This window comes from Zea mays, chromosome 1 (genome assembly GCF_902167145.1).
Source record: "Zea mays cultivar B73 chromosome 1, Zm-B73-REFERENCE-NAM-5.0, whole genome shotgun sequence".
NCBI lineage: Eukaryota > Viridiplantae > Streptophyta > Magnoliopsida > Poales > Poaceae > Zea > Zea mays.
The window spans coordinates 106,527,556-106,549,202 of record NC_050096.1 but is presented as its reverse complement, the minus strand read 5'-3'; the positions used below and the strand labels follow the sequence as shown (position 1 = coordinate 106,549,202).

The 21,647-nt window shown below is 41.7% G+C and overlaps 1 protein-coding gene and 1 long non-coding RNA gene across 2 annotated transcripts; both read right to left on the bottom strand.

Annotated features, from left to right (window-relative positions):
- Window positions 1–3,301: 3,301 nt before the first annotated feature.
- LOC118476037 (uncharacterized) lies at window positions 3,302–6,969 on the bottom strand. Its single transcript, XR_004855294.1, has 2 exons — window positions 4,087–6,969; window positions 3,302–3,537 (listed from the first exon to the last, which is right to left on the bottom strand). It is a non-coding gene; the product is annotated as an uncharacterized lncRNA (long non-coding RNA).
- An 80-nt stretch (window positions 6,970–7,049) lies between these two features.
- On the bottom strand, window positions 7,050–7,661 carry LOC100279039 (uncharacterized). Its single transcript, NM_001152102.2, has one exon. It carries the CDS (start codon window positions 7,565–7,567, stop codon window positions 7,259–7,261), a length of 309 nt encoding a protein of 102 aa, NP_001145574.1. The 5' UTR covers window positions 7,568–7,661; the 3' UTR covers window positions 7,050–7,258.
- Between the last annotated feature and the right edge of the window lie 13,986 nt (window positions 7,662–21,647).

Here is a 21,647-nt window from a genome sequence, read left to right as displayed (position 1 = left end):
GCCTCGCCTCGATTTTGCTTTTTTTTTCTTCCGCGAGCTCCCTGCTGTGTACGTGCTGTGTTGGAGGTAGAAAAAGACCCCATGAGCCAATGACAAGTGGGCCCAGGGCGGATGTGAGTGTACTCAAAATTTCAGATTTTTGTGTTGTGTTCTAAAATTCATATCTCGAGTTTCAGAGCTCCTAAAATCGTGAAATTTATTTTGTTGGCTTCCTTATGAAATGCTCTAACTATTGGATCTATAGGTTGGCATGTTTTAGTGGAAAAGTTTTTCTGTAGAAATTTGTATTTAAAAACTGGTTTAGAGAATAAACGAACTTGCATCTCTCCATAGTTTTAATTACAAAAATCCAAAAATGATGAAACTTGTTTTGTTAGTTAGATGTTGTCGTACCCCATCAAGGAAAAATATAAAACTTATATGTTGTTCACTGTTTTCTTGGTGTGTTAATTAAAACAAGTTAAATAGAGAAAACAAGGTTTATTTGCTCGTTATTTTTGGATCTGTAGCTCTAGTGCTCCAAATGGTTTGAAATTTTTACAGTAGACCCTCTGTGTGATGCTTAGTGACTGGTAAACATTTTATGAATTGTGGTACATGTATGATTAAGTTAGTGATTTAACTTGTCTAATGCACATTAACTAGTTTTAAATGATTTAAAAATAATGTATAGATGTAAAAATGAAAAATGGTGTTCCACTGTCCTTGCATGACATTATAGTAGGCTAAGAAAACTTAATATGGTCATGCATCTACAGAAAATAATTAAGTTTAGAATTAACTAGCTCTCACAAGCTTTATTGCATTAACAATTTGTTATTTTTGTATTAAATAAAATATAAAACCTAGGCATGTGAAATTTATACATTGTTCATTATTTGTTATTACATATGCCTCATACAAATTCCAGTCCCAAATTAGATAGTTTCATATGGTACTAAAATGACACACATTTTATAATTATAAGAACAATTAGTGAAAAATTAGAAGTAAACAAGGGCATGCATGTTTCTTGAAATACTTAAGTGCCTTGATATAAATTGAAACTTTACAACTAGGTCATAATGATTTGAATTTAAGAAATTGGTCATAATATCTCTCTATGTGTTTGCTTGGTGATTTAGTTAAGTGCTCTTGTGCTAGCAAACTGAAATTTATGGGTGTACAGTTTTGGTTGTGTGAGTAATCTAGTAAAGTAAAGTGTGTTTCTGTAGATATGTGCTATATAAAAGTTGTAGTTTACTTGTGTATGTAGGTTGTCCTAAAAATGCATGAGCTAAGAATTGATTGTTTAGAAGCTATACTTTTCACAAGTTCAGTAACTGAATCTGTCCAATTTCTGAACAGATTTCAGAGATTGAAATGGTTGCTTAATTTAATGTTGAAATCAGTTATTGGTGGTTACATGAAAGTTGTAGATAACTTTATTAAATTTCTTGTGTTAAAATTTGACAGCCATAAGTCTGGTCGTTTAGAAGTTATGCTTTTCGCAAGTTTAGTAACTGAATCTGTCCAATTCCTGTACAGATTTCAGAGGTCGCATTGTTTGCTTAAGTTCCGTTTAGAATCAGTCCTTGTCAATTATAAGAAAGTTATAGATAATGTTCTTATCTTACTTGTGTTGAATTTCCATGACAATAAACCTGATAGTTTGAGAGTTATGAATTTTATAAGAGGATTGCTGTATTCTGTCCACTGTCAGAACAGATTTTGAAAACTGTAATGTTTGATTTGATTAAACCTGGAATCACTTCTTGGTGATTATAAAAGTTATGTAGTGCTTTTGTCAAGCTTTCCAAAAAGTCTTAGATCACTCTTTTTGGTGATCTGAATATTAAGTTATGGATGTTTAAAGTCTGAAGACTGAATCTGTCCAATTCTGGACAGCAAAGCCTTCTAGTGTTTTTTATCCTTAGTTAAATATTGAATCACCTTAAGATGTTTATAAATAATTTGTAGAACATTTAATTAGCTTTCCAGAAAGTCTAGGATCAATTGATTTGAATGCCTGAGTCTCTAGTTATAAATTTGAAGTCGCAAGTCTGAATCTATCCAAATCTAAATAAAACTATCATGTATCACTATTTAACCTTATTAAGTGTTTAATTACCTTGAGATGAAAATATTAAAGTTATAGAGTGTTTAATAAGATTTCCAAAGAGTATTTGTTCACCATGTTTAGATAAATAACGTGTGAATTATAACTAAGACAAGCAACTGCTATGCTGCTGTCCCAAACATGTTGAATGTGATTGATTGTCCTACCTTGTTGTAGCTGTATTGAGTCGACTGCTTGGTTGTTTTGAGATTTGACTGAACATGAGTAATAATGATAGTAACTGATATAATTTAGTTATACATAAGTAACTAGTGCATATTCCTAAGTAGTAAATTAAATTGTTGAAGTCTAGTAAGTAATCAACTTCAATCAACATTATTTTAACAAGTGTCGTTATGTGGATAAGAAACACAATAAACGAGATGTTACCATTTTTAATACTTGCATAGCAAATATAATATTGCTAAATAACCAACCTCATTAGACTAGTATAAGAAGCAGTGTGATTAGGCTATTGCTTTCCGTGTGTGCTTGCATTAGAATATTGAGAATGTTGGTAGAACCAGATTAAGTAAATATTCCCTATTAAAGTAAGTTGTCTGTATGATATTTAGAAGTCATCGTAAATTTATGCGTACTTAACTAGTTTAATAATAAGTAACTAATGAATGATAAAAGTGAACGTGGCGAATGCTTGTACTTATGATGTCGTGTTTGCAATAGATAATTATACACTACTACAAATCATGTTATATAAGACGGTTAATTTTCAGTTATTAAGACACTTATGAAGTGTCCAAATTTGATGGAGTCGTAAAAGATGTCCCACATTTAAGATGGATATAAACCGTCTTAAAAGATATTATATAATACATTTTTTAATTTATAACCGTCTAAAAAAGATATTTGTTTAAGTCATTTTGTCCGGTAAACCGTCTTGAATTAAATTTTGTTTAAGACACTTATTCTAAAGAACCATCGAGAATACGGACATTATAAGTCACAAAATATTTATCAAATTGTCTAGAATGTCCTATAATAATAGACGCTTGCAATAGAAAAACCATCTTATTTAGGCGACTGATATTAGACATTTTAGGAACCGACTTTTTTAGAGACTGGTATTGTACGTTTTGGGAACTGTCTTCTTATGGTTTAAATGGAATGACTTACATGGCAATACATTCTTCAATTTATAATCATTTTTGAGATACCACATTATAATATACATACACACATATATTTAATAACACTATAGTTAATATAATGTAGATAAGTATCATTCAATATCTCATAAATAAGCATTGCTAAATAACTCATACATAAGTGTACTTTAAATCCAATTTAAAAACTAAAATACTAACCGAAAAACATGGTCACCAACAGTTTGCGCTAAATTTGAGCCTAACTAAGTATATATGATTTCAACTCTACACACTTGACCGACCACCAAAATTTGAGTTCCATTCCATCTTTTCCTATACGACAAATAAGAGAAGACAATAGTGAGTAGTTAGACACAGTTGAACACCTTATATTATGGCATATCAAAAAGGTCATATGAATGCTAGATTTAGTTATGTGAAGCATCCTAAACCCTCCATAATCCAACAATGTCTATCACCTCATTCATGAAGAAGTCGAGCAACTGTTCTCGAACATTTGCTATCTCATCAAGCAATAGTTGGACCAATATCATGATCCAAACTATCCAAGAAATGTTCCCAATGAAACAGCTCAAGAAATGAGCAATAGCTAGACCAATATCATGATCCAAACTTTGCCTCACTATATCCCGAGACAAGTGCTCCAGCGACCAGGCATATTTTGCTTACAGGTGGACACATTATTCAGTTCCTTGATACTACTTTGTTATTATCATGTGAATATGAAAGGGTGCTATAATTTTTCAATAAATAGGTATTGCTAGGAAGGCAGCTATCCAGACTAAAAATGGCTAAGCGTCATAGGAAGGAAGCAGGCTTATAGTTACCTGCGCAAGGTGTGTAATGAAACAGTAAATATACCTAAGTTGTCAATCAAAAGGGCCTTCACCTTCCATTTGCCATTGCACTCACGATTCTTGTTTTTCTGCATAACACAAAAGTAACTCATGTCAGAACATATAACGAAGCTGGCAGAACATATAACTAACTTGTAGCTATAACCCAATTGTCTTGTAACATGTGGCTCTCTTATATAGTACTATATTTCATATCTGCTAAGATGCACCTGATATTAACCCCCTTTTTTGTTAGGAGATGATTTGAGGCTGTCTTGTATACATACCAAAGAAGAAAACACCAAACTGCAAACAAGACGGAGAGTGCAAAAGTAATGCTTCTAGCAGAATTTGCAGAGAATGTAAAAAGTGGCGGAATTCACAAGGGTGTAAAAATCTTTTTCTTCCCAGTATATCATGTTGGATGTCCTAAGACAGAAAGAATTCGAACTGATGATAGCCTCATCTATTGCCCATGTATTGTCAATGTTAATATCAGTTAAAACTTTTATCACTAGTCAACTAAAACAGTACATAAGCATTACGTACCTACAGACTCCAAAATAAAAACACCTAACTTACTGAACTTGTCAAATATTGACAAAGCCTCGCAACAAAGTAAGAGGGTTAGCTTCCTATTAAAGAACTTTCTTCTATAGGTGGAAAATGAGTAGTTAACTGAGCATACAATGACTAACAACATAATGCATGACCAATTACTTGTTCGCTATTCTTCTGGAGGTTCTTAGTTGTACCCCTCACAGAGAATGTACAAGGTATAAATTAAACCAACCAAATACCAGTCTTGAATCATTTTAGGACAAAGTTTTTAAAGGAAAACAATAGCTAATTTACCTAAGAAAACCTTGGACTATTAGTGAGCACGGATACCATCTAGCATTCTAGCATATGCAACCAAGTTCTCTAGACCCTCAGTAAAGGAAACAACCCAATCAAGAAGTAGACACGCTCTGAAAATAAATTAGCACAAAACATTCTTTTAAAAGAAATAATACTTCAATTAATCATGAGTAGATAAAAGGAAAATACAGTGTGGAATTACATCAAGCACAGAGCAAAAATATTTTTCTGAATATTTGTAACATGTGGATCATGAAATTGTACTTGTTAGGAACATTCAGAAGATGAAAGTATTTTTTCTGTGACAAACTTCTAGAGTTTTTGCCGTAATTATTCTATAATGAGTTACTGACATAAGGTCTAAATAGTCGCTATCTCAAATACACTAACCAAAGTATTTACTTCCTTCTTAAAATGCTAAAGTCTAAGGCAAGCATTAAGAAAGAAAAGAACAACCATATGCAACTACCATACTAGTTACCTACACAAAAGAAATTCCAAGCAAATCATTTTAATGCCTGCTGATTTTGGACAGCAGCATAGCGGTTAATTGTTTTATTCATAACTCACAAAATATGCATCTAAAAATAGTAAACTAGGACTTTATGGAAAGCTTATAAAGTCCTCTACACCTTTGGTATTATCATCACAACAAGATTCGACCTTTAAAAAGGTCAAACAGAACTAATCATAAACTCTGTCCAGATTTGGACAGAATTCGACTACTTACTTCAAAAATTCATAACTGGAGTTTCAGACATCCAAATCATTTCAGACATCCAAATCAGGTGATCCTAGACTTTTTAGGAAGCTAATATAATTCTCTACAATTCATTTATAAATGTCCCAGGTTAATTCAATATATATCAAGGTCAGAAAACATGAGAAAGGCTCCGCTGTCCAAATTGGGACAGATTCAGAGATCCTAACTCAAACAGCTGTAACTTAATTTATAGATCACCAAAAAGGGTGATCCAAAATTTGTTGGAAAGCTTAAGAAAATTACTATAATTCTTCTATAATTACTAAGGGCTGATTCTCAGTTTAGCTTAGCCAAACAGTCCAATTTTCGAAAACTGTATAGAATTTGGACAGATTCTGAAACTGGACTTGGAAAATTCATAACTTCTAAACTACTAGACCTATGACCATGAAATTTTTACACAAGAAAGAATAAGAAATGGCCTACAACTTTCCTATATAAGATTTCTACAGAAAACGTAATTTAGTTCCTCAAACAAATGGCGCGGCAAAAACAGTACATGCGCCCAAAACAGCAACTAGTCTGTTTTAGTTTATATGTAGCTTCTACACATTATTTGACTCGTTCTCTAAATCATCTTACTAGATTAACTTGCTTGACGCATAATTAAACATCATAGGCATGCCGTGGATTAATGAGGGTCGACGTTCCATGGACTTCACTCCACACTACAAACAATCAACTCTATTATCCAATCTTTCTTAATTATCTAGTATTTACTTTACTAAAGAAAAGGTGATGAATAGACTTAAACTGGTTATCTAACTATCCATACCCAAACTGAATTAAGTTTTACTGCGAGAAACTCCAAGATTTAGTAGTACAATGCTCTACTTGGAAATTGCGATCTATGGACTTCATACAAATAAACAGACATTCATTATAGGTATAAACACAACCACCATGTAGACACGATTGTATTCACCATGATTTCCTCACCTAACTTTCTTCTCCACTAACACCAATCCATACACATAGACACGACATCGACCAAATCACTGCGAGTGACTCGTGCATTTCAATAAGTATTATACCTATGGCCATGACACACACATGCTACTGTCAAGAGGACCGACATAATTAAAACATCCAACTAATCTATCCATTCAACCAAGAAGAGAAATAGCGAACCAGCTCACCAATACAAAACGCTACTCAAATCCGCAATATCAATGACGAAACCCAATTTGAACATTTCGTCGAACACCTGGCGGGCGTCAAATTGAACTGTGCTTCTTCTCCACCAAATCCTGGGATTTCCCCTTCACATCTCACACATAAGCACACACATACTCACAATCAACCACAGACCACATGTATCAATTAAAGAGATAAGTAACACAAGACAAAAGGGACCTCACCGATAAATATGAACTGCACAAGTCGGCAACGTGGCATCCATGGAGGGAGGTGCTGCTCAGGGAATGACGAACTCTACTGGCACATGGGGTTAGCTCGCCATGTTCTAACAGCAAGGGGATAGAGGAGAGTGGCGAGTAGAGAGGCTGGACTGGCTTGAGATGAGGGCGCCGAATGGGCGAGGACGAGCGATAGAAAAGGAAGCTCGGCGAGTTCAACCACCGGGGGCGCGACCGGGTAGGGAGCTCGGCGTTGGGGCTAGGGCGCCAAGGGAGATGGCAGAGCGAGCTGAAGCAAGATGCAGGGACGCGCCATGGGAGAGCGGCAGCAGGGAGATGGGCGGATCGGCGCAGTGGAGCAGGCGACCCAAGGCGCGGCGGCCATGGCGCCAGAAACGTCGGGCAGGGAGAAGACGCCGACCAGCAGAGCACCGAGGGGAGAGGGCGGCGTCGGGGAATGAGATGAGGGCAGAGGACGCCGGCTCCAAGGGCGCTGGGGAGGGGCTCGGCCGGCGGCAAGACATGAGCTAGAGACGAGCACCATGGATCGGCCAGGGAGAGGAGCTCGGCTGATGCACCATGGAATCAACAGAGAAGAAGCGATTTGGGGATAAGGCTGAGAGAGGAGGCGGCGTTGCGCTATAGAAGGAAACAACAGGAGAACATACGAAGGAGATAAGAGAGCAGAGATCAACGGTGAGATACTTCCAGAGAAAACACGTGTATTCTAGATAAGGAAGAGAAAAAAATAGACACGTAGAAGATAAAAGTTAGCTTTCCCTCTCCATATTTTTATCAAATTAGTATAGACATATATCTAACTTAGGCCCGAGTTTTGGACGAGAAACAATCGGAACGAACTGGAACGATGTCAACAACGGTATTTTAGACTGCGTTCGATTCGATATGAAATCAAATAATTTCATATGTGGGCTGAACACCTGATTCCACGGCTATAGACAATTTACTCGAGAAATAGATCTCATTTATAAATCCTCGGACGTGACGTTTCGATTAACGAGAGGGGACTAAAATATTTTACACCTAAAAACTTGAGTCATCGAGTTCTATTTAATTTAGTTGAGCCTAGACAATTTCACCGCTATCCGAACATCTATCTAGAAAACAGCTCAATTTATAACTCTATGCCTGATTTTTCTTGATATAGATTGTGATCGAATTTATAAAATCGAATTCTCATATTCGCGTACTAGATCGATCCAAATAACATAGGTTCAACATCTTGAAAGTTTTCTAAAATCCAAACATCTCTAAAATTTTTGGACGGCTTAGATAGACAGAGATAGATATGATATCAAAATAGCGATAACAAAGATGAGTAGAATTTAGTGTTCATTTTATTTTCACTGAAATCCCGTGCTTAAGTCCATAGTCGATGTCGAACGGGAAATAAACACCTGGGGTGTTACAAAAACATTCGAATATGAATATATATCTGCATCTAAATTTTATGTCAATTATTTAAAAATATATAACGAATTTTAAAAATGTATAACGGATTTAAGTTTTACTTTTTATGAATATTAATAGTCTTAATGCTAAAAAAATATAAAATTACATAGTAAATGTTATATATTATTTATTCACAATTAAAGAAAGAAAATAAAAAAAATTAACATTCGACTAAGCATCGTTTGGGGGAGAAAGTGGGGCTCTCTGCAAAACAATGGAGGCCCTAGACAAGACCGGAAGGAGCCACCAGAAGGGCTTGAGGTTTTAAGAAAGATATATATCATCAAACTAAGCTGAATTTATTATTTACTATATTTTCACAATGCGTCTTATCAGAAATATCATACGAAGACAGTTTCATATTTAGAAGTACCCAGTATACTCAATAACATCTAAGACAGTTCTTATAGGCTAGACGACTCTAATAATATCTTTATTTGAGATGTTTTATATGCAAAAGTGTCTAATATACTAACCAAAATTTAAGACAATTCTTGCAATCATAATGACTCAAAAGGTATATTCATCTGAGACGATTTTTAATAATAACCCGTCTTAAATCAATATAAGACATTTCTTACGGTGTAACTGTCTCAAAATACTTCTTTATTTAAGACGGATCTCCAACAAACCGTCTTACCTTACTCTTCACCATACAATAAAAGACACTTCTATAAAATGCATTGATATCCGTCTTAAATTGTGTGTCTTAAATAAGCATATCTCTAGTAGTGATAGGAAGTGTTTGTTGTTTTCCAATAATGATTGACTACGTATGCCCGATGACGTATAGATGACTAGCGCTTGTGTACAGTTGTCGCGGTGTCTTACAATTTAATGTTTAGTTCGCTACCGTCCATTTTGGGATTATCTTGTGATATATTTCATCATATTCATACATATGCATCCTGCATCTCATTTAGGACCGAGAGATGATGATCGTGCATGTGATATGGTGCCCACCACAAGATGCAGTCGGTGGACAACCTGAAGAATGGTGGACTTAACCAGTAGATGCTCGCCAAGCGAGTACCTCCCCCAGCAAACACTATCTAAGTGTTAAATTAAAGGCAAGCCCCAGTTATATGCATAACCGTTTATATATGCTATTTTACTACACTTAATGTTTATAGGCTTGTACCGTGCACTTAAGTGTAGGAGTTGCCTGAAACCCTAGTTGCATGAACTCAGGATTCCTTTTGAGATGGATACTAGTATGCTAGGTCGAGTAGCTGCTATGCTAAATCAGGATCTCGGTAGAAGTCGAGTGATTTTTCTAGCACTCGCGCGAGGTCAGGAATTGGTTGTATCCAATTTTGATAACAAAATGATGATGGTCTGTGGACACGGATCCATGGGGATGCGTTGTCTATGAGACAAAAATTGGAATAAGGATTAACGTGCGGATACCTGTGTCAAGCGTTTGAATGTACTAAACACATGTCGGGAAAAATGGTAACCGGTAAACCTAGTACCTGAGTGAAGCCGGGCGCGGACTTTATCCCTCACGCGACCTGAGACTGGGTCTCCCATTCTAGATATGGTGGGTACAAGTGCGGCCACTGCACGACGGCGGTCGGGGTCAGTGGAGCATTGTATGCCAAGGCGATGAGGCCTGGACGCGAACGGGGAATCGATGGGGACGGTTGACGTGTGTGGGGACAGAGTGCCCTAACATGTCGTGTGTTTAGGTTTACCTTGCAAGGTTAAAACTCGATTCGAATCGTCTGCTTCTCGCAGCTAATGAGACTGCTTGATCCATTGTACTGCATTGAGTAATAAGTGGAAATGAGATACTAGCAAAAGATGTTGATTGATATAATGTTTGATACCATGTATGAATAGATAGGTTCTCACCTAGTCTAAAATTATTATTCTAGAACTTGAAAAGCTAAAACTTGATTTTAGACTCAGCTAGTGCTTTTGGCAAACCAAACCCCTGGTCTAGAGGTAGAGGAGTAGACTCCTCACACCGGGTAAGTCTAGCTGAGTATTAGTATACTCAGCCTTGCTTGTGGCATAATTTTTGCAGGTACCTCCTTGATTTGGTTGATGGTGTGACTTGGCCTCCATCCCTGCCACCGGGATAGACGGTCGAGAGGGTTACTGCTTCCGCAGGAGAGGACCAGGAGGAGTAGCGTGGCCAGGCTTCGCCATGTTACTCGGTTTTCTCCGTTAGTTATTTCCGCTGCATTAAAACTTATGGTTATTATTTTTGAAACTCCGATAATGTAATCACTATTGATACTTATTAAACTTGTGGTATTATGCTTTATTGTATTTCTCTGTGCCTCACCTTCGAGTGAGCTAGTGGTATTCGATCCTGGATAAGTGGCTTTATCGGACTAGATCCGAGGGACTAACGGGTTATTCCGATTTAAGTGCGTCGTTGCCTCTAAGGCGAGACATGGGCACTTACGCTGGAATAATTCGGGCGGTTCCGCCACAACCACCACTCATTTCTCAATGTTACTTTATCCTCTCCTCGTGCAGCCAAGACCGGGATGACCGCCCTCACCCCCTCGGCTCCCTGCCCGTGCCCGTCATCACCTGGGCACCATCTCCTCATCTCCATGGCCGCCCTTCTCCTATCTCACTGCTCGCCCCTGCCTTTCCTTCCTTGAGCCGCGCCTCCCTGGTGTGTCCACGCCGTCGGTAAGTGCTCGCGCGGGACCCTGTCTCACACGTCGGTGATCGCCCTAGACACTCCCGTGTCCTCATCCCCTGTAGTGCTCGGATTCGGTCATTGTCTCACAGTCTCGACCCACCTCCAGCCGATGCCTCCTCCCTCCATCTTGCCCTCTACAGCTCGTCCCTCACTTAGTCCTCCGCCTTGTCTCCGGACCATGCTACTCTTTGTGCAGCACCACTGGTCGTCGATCTGTCAACCTCGCTGGTCGTCGTTCGGTGAGCCCCCACCATTCTTGCCATGGCTTGCATTCCTTGTGCGCAATTAAATGTGTGAACTGGTGAATATTGTAGTTCTTGTGGATGTCGAGTCGAATTAATAGCTATGGTTATATGTGTTTTTGTGTGTGAGGTTGGAGGAGATAAATCCCTGGTTGTCATGTGGAGAAGGCTTTAGTGCGGAGCTCACCGTGTGTTTGACGTAATGCTTAACTAGGACTCATCGTCGATTTTGCGGATTCGAGTCAGGTTTGTACTGGTGAGCTGATTTGCTAATTCTGTTCTTGGTTCGATGGTCGGATTAATTAACTATATTAATTACATCGGTTCTCTTATCGGTAGCATGTGTGTGTTGTGATTTTACGATGTTTTTTAATGCTTTATTGTAAGTGGTAATTTAGTTATGTTCATGATTGTGAAGCAAGATGCTTCGTATGCGTGCTAATTTATGTTAGAGGTACAAGTTATGTGAGGAGTGTTTTGATGGAGGCATACGTCTAGTATTATTAAGTTGGTTCGATGAATGCGATGTGATTATTTTCATGATTTTGGAGTAGTCGAGTTGGACGCTGAAGTTAGGTTTGAGATGCTAGTCACGCGAAGAACGTATTAGTAGGTACGTATGCATAGCATGGTTAAGCTAGTAGCGTTGACAAGCTGATTTCAGCTAAATCTGAGAACCCCAGTGATGAAGTCGATGATTTGCTATGAAAATCGTTATACTCTATGTTTAATACTTATAGCGCTTTGCCGATAAGGTCTATTAGAGGTTGAGCGAATTCCTACTGTATGGTGACATGAATGCCTTATTGTATTATGTGGTTTTAGTTCTACATTAAGATATGGTGTTAGAATATTTGAAGTACCTAGCACATGAGAGTTGTAGAAGTTAATTAGGAGTTAACTTAAAATTCTTGCTGTTGGGACTGCATGACCCGTTTTAGTTATGCAGCTAGTTCGATGAAGTAAACCATGTTTTATGTAGAAGTGTTATATAGAAGCGTTGTAGCTAACACCTTTACTTGCTTGTGTAAAAAATTCATGACCATAGGTGTAGTAATTTAGGAGTTATGATTTTTCCAAGTCCAGTTTCTGAATCTGTCCAAATTCTGTACAGGTTTCGAAAATTGGATTATTTGGCTAAGCTAAATTGAGAATAAGCCCTTAGTAATTATAGAATAATTGTAGTACTTTTCTTAAGCTTTCCAAAAGTCTTGTATCACCCTTTTTGGTGGTCTAGAAACCGAGTTACAGCTGTTGGAACTATAGAGTCTGAATCTGTCCAAATCTAGACAGAGAAGTCTGTTTGTGTTAACTGACTCAGATATGTATTGAATTAAGCTGGGATGTGTATAAATGAATTGTAGACAAATCTATTAGCTTTCTAAAAAGTCTAGGATCACTTGATTTGGATGCCTGAGACACCAGTTATGAATTTTCGAAGTGAATAGTCGTATTCTGTCCAAATCTGGACAGAATTTACGTTCAGTACTGTTTGACATTTCTAAATGTTGAATCTCATTGTGATGATAATACCAAAGTTGTAGAGTACTTTATAAGATTTCTATAAAGTCCTATTTTACTATTTTTGGATGCATATTTTGTGAGTTATGAGCTAATCAAATAGCTGTTGTTCTGCTGTCCAAATTCAGCAAGTATGAGATGATTGCTTAGAGTTTCTTTTGTGTGGGTAACTAGATGTGGTTAGTTCTTGTCTAGATTAATGAAGTCTTATAGTTGCATATGGTTGTTTCTTTTCTTTCTTAATGCTTGTCTTACACTTTAGCATTTTGAGAAAGAAGTAAATACTTTGGTGAGTGTATTTGAGTTAGCGACTATTTAGACCTTTAAGTTAAAATCTGAATTCTACTTAGTGGACGTGTTCATTAGTGTTTTAAGCCTTTAGAGTTTAAAGTGTGGTCTTGTAAAGTCTCTGATCCTAAATAATAATATTCTACCTCCTAGACCATAGAATGTCGTAATGATCATGTGACTGGTATGTGATGCAAATTAGTCAAAATAAGTAGTTGAGAAAATAGTTGATGTGTTTCTATCTAAGCTCCAAGTAGGTATCTGATAATGGCGAGTCCTAATATTGTTAGTATTTATTATTATGCTTTGGTTAGGAAGAGCATAGGACGTGTGAATAAACGTATTATTTCGTGATGTTTGAATTAGCCTGAATAGGTTGGAGAAGTGTAATTAGTATGCTTAGTGATATATCGATACCTAGTGTTTACTTGTGAATGTTTCAATGTCATGACATTAGGAGTTTAATTTATTATCGTGCGTCATTGTTTAGCCTTATGTTATTCATCTTTATAATCATTCATGTGCATCTTGTATATCAAATAGGTACGCTAGATGATTATGCGATATGAAGGGCATGGACCAGACTTGACCACAAGATGATATTGACGGACCAACCTCAAGATGGATGATCTCACCCAATGCCAGGATGGGAGATGCTCGCCAAGCGAGTATCATCTAACAACACTAACCTAGTGCTATCCCACGCAAGCCCCGGTGCATTTGCCATCTCCTTCTATTTTAAAAAGTTTTATCACCTTGAATGATGCATTAGGTGATAAGATTTGTGTGATCAAACAGTTGATGCATTTCCTTCCTTGATTAAACAACCCTAATACATGTTTTATAAAAATTTAGTGACGCTTAGCCCTGCTTATTAATTTAGGATGGTTTTTAAAATATGATGTGTAACACGGGATACAGGAGTTTATAAAATAAAAGGACTTGTGATGATGAACCCATTGTGGCCACGATGGTTCCATCATTCAAGTAGGGTACCTCTCTCAGATATCAAGTTTTGGGAAATAATATGAAATGTAGACCAGACGTTGAGCAGGAAAGTTCGCCCGTCTGTGTCAATCAAGGACCGTTCGATGTAGGCCTATTGTGGTGGAGACTTTGCAACTAGCCACATGCTTTGGTAAGCCTGAACCTGGCTATTCCATACGTGAAAAGACAACCACGCACTGGGCGTGGGAGATGGTTGGAGTAGCGTGTACCCTCCAGGCTAGAGGCTGGACGGAGGAGTACTGTGCTCCCGGGTAGCATGGACTGGTTCACGTTGTGGAGGATCTGTGGGAATGGTTGACATATGCAAGGGTTAAGTGCTACATATGTCGTGTGGTTAGGGATCCCCAGCTAGGTATAATCGGTTCGAATCGTCGTTGCTCCTCAGTCATGGAGACTCTACCCTCCGGCCACTCATCGTAGTTAATAAGTAAAATAAGGATTTGGTAAAACAAAGCTAGACCAGGACAAGTGAATGCTCTAGATTAGGCAAATCTAGGTTCAGGAAAAGTACTTAACTTGTAAAGTAAAATTTTGGCATAAGGATCCACTACTAGTAAGCTCTTCTACAAAAATGATTCTTTGAAATTTGATGAGCCTTACCTTGATTCCCAACAAACCAGCATACCCTTGAGAGTCTTTTCTTTAGTCGAGTAAGTCTTGCTGAGTAATTGCATACTCAGGGTTTTATTCCCATTGTTGCTACAGGTCACGAGTCGCTTGATTGTGATTGATGTTAAGTGCCAGTGGGCTCGGCCTTCTTATATAAGTATATCCCTTCTATAGGTTCTTTAATGAGGATTGTCACTTAAGCTAGCATGTATTTCAAATTTACAAATATTCTATAACATTTTTAAGTATAATTCTTTTGAACCACTTTCTTTTGTAATCACTCCGATAAATATAATGTAAATTTGTTGTAACTTATAACTTTTTTGTAATAAAAAAATTCCGCTGCAAATGTTGGTGTGTGATTTGTGCTTACTTAATCTTGTGATCCTAGTTGTAAGTGGTTTATCCGGAGTCCTTGGGACACTCGGACGGATCCTGTTAAGTTATCTGGTGCACATGCATAGCCGTCTGAGGTCTTTGAGACAAGGGCAGGTGCATGTGGGCCTAATAACTTGGGAGGTTCTGCCACAGCTGGTATCGAAGCAAGATAAAGTATAATACGGTCACATACGTATTTTCAAAATAAAGTTTTGGTTTCGAAAAACCTATCTTCAACTAAACACATTGTTTGGTTTTGAAAAACATATTTGAAAAACTATAATGCTAGCGACATCCTCTGTTAAGCCCTAAATTAAGGACTACTAGGTGGCTTAGTTCAGAATACTAACCCACAACCTGGGAAGGGTAATGCATACATGTGTAATATTATTTTTGAGGCCATTCAGTTTTGAATGGATCGACGCTCAGGTAAGGTGAGATGTGAGAGCATGACCGTACAAACGTCGGTCTAGGGGAGAGCATAAAAAGCGCTTGATTATATACATGTTACACATATGTATATAGGAAGGCTGCGATGTGGAGTATTTATGTTTCCGGGATTCGGTACCCCATGGATGTGTATGGGTATACAGACATGGGAATACTGAGAAGTGTAATGTACTTGTAACAAGGCACCTACGCTCAGGTAAGAAGGCGAGTTACCATAATGAGATGCCCTATGGTTAAAGTGTGGCAGCGGCGCCTATGCGTGGCTCGACGCTTAATGAGGAGCTGGCCTCCATATAGAAATATATGGAGTATAAACTGTGATAAACTGTCATGTGTGAATTGCATCATTGGGAAATAGGTTGTGATGAAATTTTCTGCAGGTACACTAACTTCAAACTCGTATGTGTAGCTGACGACTAGCAATTTATCGAGAGAGACGTAGTTATGCCATCGATATAGGACGTTATTGCCACATTATGTTGGCAAAATCAGTGAGGACAAATAAGACGAGCATGCATCCGGATTGCTGCATTGTGTTTGTTGTTTGCGCACAAAAATGCTTCCCTCACCTTTAGTCTAATAATTGGTGATTGTGAACGAACATGCTTCCCTCATCTTTATTCCGATAATAAATAATTGGAAAATGTGTGAAGCATGACTATTCTATAAGAAATTTCTAGTTTTGTTTGTTGTGTCCTTTAGACATGTGTTTATGTGGCCTATGATTCTTCTTAGTTTGACCGCTAGTGCAACTTGGGTTTGTCTTCGTGCTTGTGTGCTGGTAGAATGCGGGTAGTTTGTTTGCATAAACCCAAGGCTAGGCTATGCCACTCGTTTAGTGAACCATAACCCAAATCGTTATCAGTCCTTTGAAATCCTTCCAAGTTTCCAAGCATGGATGAAGTTGAATTTTTCTGTTATTACTACATGACCAAGCTCATACCTACAAATGCTTAGATAGTCTCTTTATTAGACCTAAGATGCATTCGGACTTCAAATAAGGATCTTGAGTCCGTGTTCTTAGCAATTAACTTGTAACTCCCTTAGTGGTCGTGTTTCCATCCTAGATCCTGCCCTTGCTCAGTTGATGCAGGTTGAGGTCTCTATTTTATTTGGCCTCTCCTTGCGGATTATCTTGTCGCTTTATCAACCTAACCTAGGAAAGACATGTCCGAAATTTTCTTGAATTTAATGCCTTTGGTTTCCTCATATTTCTCGAAGGCATACCAATTTAATCTTCCGATCATTTTCCTGCGTATCTAATCAGACACTCATCCTTGACCTTGAAATTGCTGCGATGGGCATAGAAATAAGCTAGGGGCTGAAATAACAGTCTCCCATCGTACTCATTCATCAACAAGTTTAGGTTATGGCCATGTCTTGTTCGTTTCATCAGTCCATGGTCTATTTGGCTGTCTACTTGTAACCATTCTGACAGGTAGAGTGTCCTTGTAATTGTCACTCTTGCTCAATCCAGTTGTGTGGCGCGAGATTTCCTATTGGTTACGTCTGGTAATGGTGTTATGACTAAAACCAATGGTGCCGTGACGAAACCAAGGGCCTCCTGTGAATGTACACACCTAGATGCGCTACTTGGCACGCGCTAGTATCATGGTTAGTAGTTATAATCCATTATGAGACTATATCGATATGTTATCTCTGCACAAATTATTCTTACCACATGAGATTCAATATTAGTGCCAGTTCGGTTATGGTGTCATGATTATGACTTATGGTGCCACCGCGAAACTGAGAGCCCCTTGTGAATGTACACACAAGGTTATGCTGCTTGGCGCATGATGGTACCGAGGTCTCTAGTCATGATCCATTGTGGAACTACACTGATGTGTGATCTTCCGTGGACTCCTCCCTTGAAACGATTTTTGTGTCATTTGCTGAAACAATCAAACAACATATGCCATCACTGGTAGATCAAAAAAAGTATATAACTCTGATGTATTCCTTTATAAGTTTTCTACCCATTCACAAGTCTTCATAAAAAATGGAGAGTGATTTTCCCTGCTGCTGAAATGCAGGAGTTTGTTCATTAGCTCTCTTATTTAACCCGTGTATTTCCTAATCAAGTCAGTTTGTCTCGCATGAAGAAGTGGATGGATTGCAAAGTCAACGTCTATGGGTCCCATCACTGATGATTTCTCAAAATTCTATCATATTCTTTAGACCTGGATTCCTGGCTCACCATGACCTAACCATGATGTTGTTTGATATACACACTTGTTTCATGTACCATGAATTTTCAATGTCGACTAGTTGACCAACTTCCTTTTGTGTGTTTCATCCAAAGGGGTTGCATCCAACTCAGCTTGGACAATTGCTATCCACCTGTCCACTACTCGCTCATCAGACTCATGTTGTCCGAAAAAGGAAACTGCACACATGGAACCTTATGTGTTCTTCTGTCAGATATCATCTCTGTTGTGGACATCTCTAATTAGTTTAAAGATGATACATGCTATACCCACTAGAGAAACAACATCTTGAGATACCTGACTTCGTTTGGAATTACCTTGTCCTGTTGTCGATATGGACAGGAGTAACATGCTTATCTGCTCTTAAAAGTCTTTCGCTCTGAATCTCAGGACGAGATTCTTTTAAGGGGGAGGGTTGTAACACCCCTGGTGTTTACCTCCTGTTAAACTGTGCTTATGGACTCAAGCACGGAATATCGGCAATAATAACAGTCCTATGTTCTAATTGTCGGCGTTTCGACCCCGGGGGGTCCCTGGACCGACGAGTAAACTGTCGCCGCGTGTCCCAGCCCAGATGGGTCGGCGCGAGAAGCAGCATGAAGGGGGGCCAAAGGGAGGGAGACAGGCGGAAAAGGGGAAACCCGCGGCCTTCGTGTTGTCCTGTGCCCAGGTCGGGTGCGCTTGCAGTAGGGGGTTACAAGCGTCCGCGTGGGAGAGAGCGAGAGACTTCACGCGTCGTCCCGTTCCCCCGCGCGGCCAACCTTCTCGTACGAGAGCCCTGGGCCTTCCTTTTATAGGCGTAAGGAGAGGGCCCAGGTGTACAATGGGAGATGTAGCAGTGTGCTAATGTGTCTAGCAGAGAGGAGCTAGTGCCCTAAGTACATGCCGTCGTGGCAGCCGGAGAGGTTTTGGCACCCTGTTCATATGACGTCGTGGCCATCGGAGGAGCGCTGGAGCCTTGCAGAAGGACAGCTGTTGGGGCTGTCGAGTCTTTGCTGACGTCTCCTTGCTTCCGTAAGGGTCTGAGAGCCACCGTCGTCATAGAGCACGCGGGGCGCCATCATTATTTGTTTACCGGGGCGAGCCAGATGGGACGCCAGTCTTATTCCCCGTAGCCTGAGCTAGCTAGGGGTAGGGTAATGATGGCCCCCCCTGTGACGTGGTCGGTCCGAGCCCTGGGTCGGGCGAGGCGGTGGCTCCTCCGAGGTCGAGGTCGAGTCTGTCTTCCGAGGTTGAGGTCGAGTCCGAGCCCCGGGTCGGGCGAGGCGGAGACCATCGTCTGAGGACAAGGCTGAGTCCGAGCCCCGGGGGTCGGGCGAGGTGGAATTCGTCGTCTTCCGGAGCCGAGGCGGAGTCCGAGCCCTGGGGTCGGGCGAGGCGGAGTTCGTCATCTTCTGGAGCCGAGGCCGAGTCCGAGCCCTGGGGTCGGGCGAGGCGGAGTTCGTCGTCCGAGGCCAAGACGGGGGCCGAGCCCTGGGGTCGGGCGAGGCGGAGCTTCCTATGGCGCCCGAAACCGGACTTGGCTGCTGTCAGCCTCACTCTGTCGAGTGGCACAGCAGTCGGAGCGGCGCAGGCAGCGTTGTCCTCTTGTCAGGCCGGTCAGTGGAGCGGCAAAGTGACTGCGGTCACTTCGGCTCTGTCGACTGAAGGGCGCGCGTCAGGATAAGGTGTCAGGCCATCCTTGCATTAAATGCTTCTGCGATACGGTCGGTCGGTGTGGCGATCTGGCCAAGGTTGCTTCTTGGCGAAGACTGGGCCTCGGGCGAGCCGAAGGTGTGTCCGTTGCTTGAGGGGGCCCTCGGGCGAGACGTGAATCCTTCGGGGTCGGCTGCCCTTGCCCGAGGCTGGGCTCGGGCGAGGCGAGATCATGTCCCTTGAGTGGACCGAGCCTTGACTTAATCGCACCCATCAGGCCTTTGCAGCTTTGTGCTGATGGGGGTTACCAGCTGAGATTAGGAGTCTTGGGGGTACCCCTAATTATGGTCCCCGACAGTAGCCCCCGAGCCTCAAAGGGAGTGTTAATACTCGCTTGGAGGCTTTTGTCGCACTTTTTTGCAAGGGGACCGTCCTTTCTCGATTGTGTTTCGTTCCGGTGGGTGCGCGCGAGCGCACCCGCCGGGTGTAACCCCCGAGGCCTCGGAGGAGTGGTTTGACTCCTCCGAGGTCTTAGTGCGTTTCGTGATGCTTCGGCCGGTCTGGTTGTTCCCTCATGCGAACTGGCCGTAGCCCGGGTGCACAATCGAGTCCCAAGTTCTCGGGCTGGTATGTTGACGCTGTCAACGGTTTGGCCGGAGCCGGGTTTGCGAGAGCAGCCCCCGAGCCTCCGCACAGAGCGAGAGGACGGTCAAGGACAGACTCGACTTTTTTACATACGCCCCTGCATCGCCTTTTCGCAAGGAGGAGGGGGGAAAGCGCCATGTTGCCCTCGGAGGGCGCCGAACATGGTGTCTCCAGTGAGTTGCTAATGGGTAATCCGAGTGGACGCCCGTGCCCCATTTGTTAGGGGTCGGCTAGTGGCCTGGAGGCGCGCTCCAAAAGTACCTGCAGGTGATTTGCCGGACCCGGTCCCCTTTTGACGGGGTCAGAGGGCTCGATGCCTCCCTCTGGTGGGATTCCGTTACAAAATCGTTCCCGTCGGTCTCGGAAATGTCCTAGGGTACCTCGGGAGCGTAGCCTGAGCCTTGGTTATGTATCGAACGTACCCTAGGTCATCTCTTGCTTTGCGTCAGAGGCTGCTGTCGAACCCTTCGGGGGCCAGCCTACGAACCCCTGATTAGTAGTGGGCGCGGAGCCTGAGTGGCCTGAGGCGGTCATTGAACCCTTCCGAGGGGTCAGCCTTCGAACCTCTGATCAGTAGTGGGCGCGGAGCCCGAGCGCTCTGAGGCGGCTGTTGAACTCTTCCGAGGGGCCAGCCTTCGAACCTCTGATCAGTAGGGGGGCTCGGGGCCTGCTTCCTTCGCGGAGAAGGATCCCTTTCGGAGTATCCCCTTTCCCGGTCCCTGTTGTAAGAGAGAGAAAGAGGAAAAGGAAAAGGATACGAAATCGAACGACGTGGCGCACCTTTTTTGACGCGGTCATTATGGAGGAGGTGAAGTGTCGCCTGCTTCGCCTGCCAAAGGTACCGCCTGTCCTGCCGCGGAGTTAATGCGACGGGACGAGTGGCTCGCGGGGCGGCCATTGTGCGTGCGCGAGCCGTTCGAGGAACGGAACACGAGCGCGTCGTCTTCACGCCGTGAGACTGGGTTCTCTCGCTGTCCCAGGAGGGGACGTGAGCTTGCTGACGACTTGACCGCTGCTTCCGCCCGCCTGCCACCGCCATTACTGCCGGCTCATTTCTGGCCGTATCGATCGTCGCGCCTTCTCCCGCGGCTGACTGACCCATGACCGATGTGCTCGGTTGGCACTGTTGGGCCATGCGTAGGGTCGCCTCGAGTCGCGGCATTGGTTCCACAGTCGAGGAGGCGCGGTACTGGCGCAAGTGGCGGTGCTGTTTCTTGCACGTAGTAACCGGCACGCCGGTTACATGATGTGTGGGCCTGGGCCTCCATGCTGGACGCGTCAAAGTCGAAGGGGCGCGCCCCCTTGGTGCGGTTGCATGCCGCCTGCATGGCGGTCTGCCCTTTCACCCGCTGGTCTGGGCGAAAGTGGAGAAGTGCTCGTAACCGCTGGGCAGTCGCGCGCACCGCGCGCGGCGGTTTTGGCTCCTTCTGTTCTGGGCCAGCTTGCACGATGCGTGGGACCCAGCCCCCGTGTCATA

Bases quoted from the DNA above. Each gene is read 5' to 3' on its own strand.
- LOC100279039 (NM_001152102.2), bottom strand. From the start codon at position 7,567: ATGTCTTGCCGCCGGCCGAGCCCCTCCCCAGCGCCCTTGGAGCCGGCG.